Below are 6326 nucleotides of genomic sequence, written 5' to 3'. Positions count from 1 at the left end.
AGAGAGAGAGAGGGAGGGAGAGAGAGTCAGATCACATGCCACAGTCAATACTGCAGCTGTCATCAGTTCAGTACCAGCTCCATGAACTCTTTGCTCCTCTAAAAGGTCGTCTGAGGACCAGACGGACTCCATGACCGTGTAAACAACAACGGCAACGGCAACAACAACAACAACAACGGCAACGACAACAACAACAACAACGACAACAACAACAACAACAACGACGACAACAACAACAACAACAACGACACTGAAGGAGTAAACATTCTGGACTTATAAAATATGGGAGGACTTATTGAAAAGTACTGCACTGGTACTTGTTCATGTAAATGAGCAGGCAGGAACAGTACCAGGAACTGATTGTCATTTTTTAAAAAAAGTCATTTCACCGGTTCACCACTAGGTGGCACTACGTACAACACTATAATATATAAATCATTTTCACAGGACTTTGATTACAGTGAAGGCACAAGACACCAGTACTGATACAGATCGGTTCCTGGTACTGTTAGTCTGACTCCTGAATTGGTTCCTCGTGGAGGAGGGAACCGTCACTGTTTCCATTTGTGCTCCTCTCTGCAGCATTAGCATTTCATTGGCAGTCAGGGAGGGCACTATGACATCATCGATTAGGTCTGTGGCCCATACGGGCTGTCTGACTGATCCGTCCCCGCGGACCCACAATCCATATCCACATGTATCTGTGTGTGGGTGATACATTAGCAGACGTCAGCACGTGACGTCAACATGGGACCAGACCAGAGGTCGCTGACCTTTACTGGGTCAGATCTAGATCCAGTCTGGAGTGGAACTTCACAGAAACAGAACACTGAAACTAAATAGTTCTTCAGTCCACCTTAAATTTCTGACCTGCTGTTTGTGGCGACACGTCACATGACAGTGACGTCAGCACTGAGGAGGGAATTGAACCATTTTTCAGTCAAAACAATAACCACGTTCATCTACCTCTGCAGCCTGGTACCGAATGACCTGAGGAACGGCTCAGAACATCGGTTCTACAGCCCCAAAAAAAAGGTCCAAAGGTAACAAGTCATTTCCTGGAAGTCTGGTACTGTCTGGTACTGTCTGGTACTGTCTGGGACTGGTACTGCCTAGTACTGCCTGGTACTGCCTGGTACTGCCTAGTACTGCCTGGTACTGCCTGGTACTGCCTGGTCCTGCCTGGTACTGTCTGGTACTGTCTGGTACTGGTACTGCCTAGTACTGCCTGGTACTGCCTGGTACTGCCTAGTACTGCCTGGTACTGTCTGGTACTGCCTGTTACTGTCTGGTACTGCCTGGTACTGTCTGGTGCTGTCTGGTACTGCCTGGTACTGCCTGGTCCTGCCTGGTACTGTCTGGTACTGCCTGTTACTGTCTGGTACTGCCTGGTACTGTCTGGTTCTGCCTGGTACTGCCTGGTACTGTCTGGTTCTGCCTGGTACTGCCTGGTACTGTCTGGTGCTGTCTGGTACTGCCTGGTACTGCCTGGTCCTGCCTGGTACTGTCTGGTACTGCCTGTTACTGTCTGGTACTGCCTGGTACTGTGTGGTACTGTCTGGTACTGTCTGGGACTGGTACTGCCTAGTACTGCCTGGTACTGCCTGGTACTGCCTGGTACTGCCTAGTACTGCCTGGTACTGTCTGGTACTGTGTGGTACTGCCTGGTACTGTCTGGTACTGTGTGTTAAATGTAGATTATCGACTGACCTCAGTGACACTGATCTGTCTACAGTTTCTACAGAACCCTGTGGAGTCGGACCGGCTCATAATGTGTATTATAAAAAGAAACAGCCGACGCAGCAGGTCTGACTGATCTGTCCCTGTAGTCCACCTTCACACACACACACACACACACACTACGGTTTAAAGTAGGGCTGGGTTTTGTTAATGAATTTCACCATTTGATTTTGACAGATATTTGGTACCAGATTAAAATAATGATTTCTTCATGGTAGAACTCACAGCATCATTATATCATTATAATAACATTTCTACTGAATATAATGAACATAAGTTAAACAAACCCATCATGACAGCGCCCTGTATGACTGTATGAATTGCTGGTATTTATATTTTGTGGCCACCGGGGGGCATCGGTCGGCGTACCTATACTGGCCAATACCGGAAGTGTACCGGTAAATATCTGTATGTGTGTGTGCGTGGTTCTGAAACCGTAACGAACAGATAATAAGAATATAATTTGATACAATAATCAATAAACCAGTAAAGAATAGTTAATTTAAACACACCTTAGTTCATTAATATCTACAAACTGGAGATACAAAAGGTAAACAACTCACAGTGGATGCTCCGGCCTACACTTAGCATTAGCATTAGCATTAGCATTAGCGGCCCTTAATTACTAACCGGTAAATCAACATAACCGTCAGATATTGAACAGTATTTGAGGCAGACAACTATAAACACCTCAACTGGTGGTTTATGAACGCAGACATGGAAATAAAAAATAAATAAAAACAGTTCCAGCAACTTTTTTAATTCATTTTACGATCTTAACTAGCGACAGCACTCACCGCTGGACCAACTCACTGCCAACCAACTAACACCGAAGCAGCAGGTTCCTCCACACTGCACCGAGTGACTCTGTAGGAGCCCACTCCTACAGGGGGCACTGTTCTCCACTGATAGAAGAGTTAGAGTTTAGAGGGAAGTCAAGTTTTGTTGATTCTGATTTATTTAAATCGACAGAAGTTTATATTAGAAAATAGAGTTTTCTTTAGAACAAAATATTATTTACAGTAATTTTCTAAAAATTCCCACAAATTCAACAACTGCAGTTTATGTTTTGGTAGACCTGGACTGTAGACCTGGACTGTAGACCTGGACTGTAGACCAGGACTGTAGTCCAGGACTGTAGACCAGGACTGTAGACCTGGACTGTAGACCTGGTCTGTAGACCTGGCCTGTAGACCAGGACTGTAGACCAGGACTGTAGACCTGGACTGTAGTCCTGGACTGTAGACCAGGACTTGGAGAAGTGAATTGTGAACTCTGTGGTTGCAGGTAGAAGACCTTCACAGACCAGACAGGTTTAGCTTCTCTGCTAATGACACCAGTTAATCATGTAGCCTCCTGACGTATGTGAAGGTGTGATGAGAACAGGAGCTCAGAGGCCTTCAGCCTGAGGCTGTAATCCAGGGAGAATACAAAAATCAGACAAAGTCATCCGTCCATCCATCCGTCCATCCGTCCGTCACAGAGGCTGAGCTCTGTGTGATGGATGGGTGGATGGGTGGATGGATGGATGGATGGATGGATGGGTGTGAACCTGAGCGTGGTCAGCAGGAGGACAGTGTTGTCTGCGACAGGCAGCTGAATAATATCTGGCCTGATAAATTGTTCATGGCAATGATGCCCAACTACTGGGCTGTGGCCCATGGATGTGACGTTAGAGATCAGTAGGAAGTCCTGGAAAATGTTCCCAGTTTTCATTCAACTGGTTTGACCATTAATATCACGTTTACTGGAAAAATAGTGTCTGTAATAAAAACTAAAAAAAAAAGAAAAGCTGTTCATGTGACTCTCTTCAATTCCTGTGAGTAAAGTACAACTAAACAGGACCAGGGGTCAGTCAACTGAGGGTGAATTTAAACTAGAAGATCGATATATTTCATTACAAATACTTTGTAAATGTTTTATATTTGAAGTTAAAAACACTCATGCGTGTGTTTTATGTTATGGTTCACTTCAATAAATAACCTAGTAACCTAACCGTGACTAGCCCGATGACGTCATGTTCGTGTGTGTGAGCTGAGGTCCAGAGAAATCTTTACCGTTGAAGAAGTTCCGCTGATCAAACTTTTATTCTACAGGGGAGGGGCGGGGCCTCCTCTGCCCCGGGCTCCAGGCAGGCTAGGAGCGCCACTGTAGAGCTTTGACCAATTAGTCTGTATTTTCACACAGTTCAATCTCGTTGACGGAAACTCACACACGGAGACACGGAGGTCGAGTCCCGGCACCGATAAGTCCAGCGGCTCGGTTGTTCGAGCCCCACCTTGCAGAGGTGCCTGATTTATGAACGCCAGTCACGCCCTTAGAAATAAAAGTGTGAAGGAACAATGGGACGGTCCAGCTCCTGCACCAGCTCAGGTTCACCCCCGCCGCTCCGTGTTAGCGGCTCACCGCCCAGCCGGTGAAGTAATGCCGCAGACCCTTCCAGTAAATGGGTGACAAAGTGTCTCACCTGGCGCGGAGCTGCAGACGGAGGCAGGCTCTCGGTCTCCACTTCACCGCGGATCCTCATCCACGCGAGCAGAGCAGAGAGGCTTATTCCAGAACACGCAGGGCGTCAGGCTGTGGGGGGGGCGAGGGGGTGACGATATTAGTCTGAAAAATGTTCCTGTTGAGCGGGGAGGGGGGGGCGACCGTCAGCCTGGCTGTGAGGCGGAGAGGAAGATCAGCTGCTGAGGCTGCTGAGAGGAAGAGGCAGCAGATCCCGGAGCGACGAGCACGTCTGAGCCCGGAGCGCAGCTCCTCATCTGACCACAAGATGGCAGTGTTGTACTCTTTATTGTTGGCCGTTTTTTTAACCTTCTTGTTTGATTACGTTTGATGTATTTACATAATGTCACCTTTTAGTTGTACATGTACAAGGATGTTACGACAACAACATCAAATAATAATTAATTTTGACTTTTAATGAGTGCAGTGATTTTGAAAACATGAGGACACTGAAGAAATCATAAATACATTTGATTAAAAAATAAAATAATAATTTCTGTACAGTCTATTTACACATGAAGGAGTCAGTGGAACAAAAGTGAAACAATTAATGAACCGACAATCATCATCAACACAGAGCTGCTCCGAGCTCCAGAGCACTTCAGAAGAAGACTGTCCGTGGTCACGACCCAGAGTTGATCCTGGTCATAGGTCAGGTGTTTGACGTCCTGACCTGAACTAAGATGGACTCTCTCCCAACCGCTGCCTTCTCTGTTGTAGAAGGTTATACCAGTTCTGCAGAAACACGAGTCAGAAGAATGATTTAGATCTGGACTGAGTTCAACCACAGAACCACAGAACCGTGAACTGTCAGGAGCAGAGTATTACCTCCTGAACACCGATCCTTCAGACAGTCCAAACACCTCTCCGTCTCTCCCCACTTTGATCATGTTCATGTTTGGCCCCGGCACATGTCTCCATCCCTGGGATTCACAGGTTGTGGGTGAGAAACTCTGGATTCAGAAGAAGAAAAGTGTTGATGTGATTCCAGCTGCTCGTCTTCCTGGACTTCCTGTGACCCTTCAGTGACCTACGTACCTCTGTGAAGTAGATCCTGTTCATATTGACCCCCCAGCAGCCCAGCTGTGGACCACAGCTGATGTACTTCATCAACATCGAGTCCGTCTTCCACTGCAGCTGACCATCGCCCACGACGGACGTGGAAAAGCTTTTCTTCAGGCAGGCGATGGAGTTGAAGCCAAAGAAACCGAGGCGTATGCCGACGACCGCACCGTCTCCACCGGCGTCCACTTGACTCAAGATCATACCTGTGGACCAGGTGAAGACCAGGTAAAAACCAGGTGAAGACCAGGTAAAAACCAGGTAAAAACTAGGTAAAAACCAGGTAAAGACCAGGTACAGGTAAAAACCAGGTGAAGACCAGGTGAAGACCGATGAGTTAGTTTAGAAGTGAAACTTTAAGACAGGTGTGACTGACAGCAGCTCTGAGGTTTTTTTTTTCAACATTATTCTTTTCAAGCACCGACCCCTCACCCCCAACTCAGCTGCACCTCTAAACCAGTGATTCCAAACATACTCAAAAATGATTTCAAATTAAAAAGACACTGAATTGTTGACAGGAATTGAAGAAAGTCACTGTGGTCAAACGTCGGTCACAGCAGCAGGACGCTGGGATTCACCTGGGACGTGTTCAAAGTCGTCAGAGATATATTTGTAGACTCTCTTGGACTCGTCGGTTCCCCAGACTCCTGCGGCGCCCACCGTCACGTGCTCCAGCCTCCGTGAGCCCAGGTTGGACCAACCTGATCCAGTCAGTCTGAACGCCTGTTGGTTCTGACCAATGGCGACCACGTGACCGTCCCCGGCATCGACCCACTGGACTCCTGACAGCAGGGACTCAGTGCAGTTCCACCGTCCTCCTGAAGCTGTGAAGAAGAACGTCAGAGTCAGTGTCGGTGACGACTCTTCACTGGGACCAGTGGTCAACTGACAGACACAGACAGAGGGACAGTGAACTCACCGTGAGCAGAGGTCAGAGAGCAGAGCAGCAGAGACCAGAGCCAACAGACAGACGACATGTCTGTGGTGAAGAGAACGACTGTTTACAGCCTGGTCGGTTG

At 47.4% G+C, this 6326-nt stretch overlaps 1 protein-coding gene across 1 annotated transcript in view; it reads right to left on the bottom strand.

Annotated features, from left to right (window-relative positions):
• Positions 1-4593: 4593 nt before the first annotated feature.
• Positions 4594-6326, bottom strand: part of LOC103383061 (uncharacterized) — a 3888-nt gene continuing 2155 nt past the window's right edge. The window contains exons 3-6 of the mRNA XM_025057185.1: positions 5886-6192; positions 5284-5513; positions 5074-5198; positions 4594-4980 (exon numbers count right to left, since the gene is read on the bottom strand). Coding sequence (XP_024912953.1) covers positions 4770-4980; positions 5074-5198; positions 5284-5513; positions 5886-6192 — 873 coding nt within the window. The 3' untranslated portion in view covers positions 4594-4769. The remainder of the gene's footprint in view (positions 4981-5073; positions 5199-5283; positions 5514-5885; positions 6193-6326) is intronic.

The sequence above is a fragment of the Cynoglossus semilaevis genome, chromosome 8, assembly GCF_000523025.1.
Source record: "Cynoglossus semilaevis isolate Cse_v1.0 chromosome 8, Cse_v1.0, whole genome shotgun sequence".
NCBI classification, from domain to species: domain Eukaryota; kingdom Metazoa; phylum Chordata; class Actinopteri; order Pleuronectiformes; family Cynoglossidae; genus Cynoglossus; species Cynoglossus semilaevis.
The sequence above is the reverse complement of the archived record's forward strand: the minus strand, read 5'-3'. Positions and strand labels throughout refer to the sequence as shown.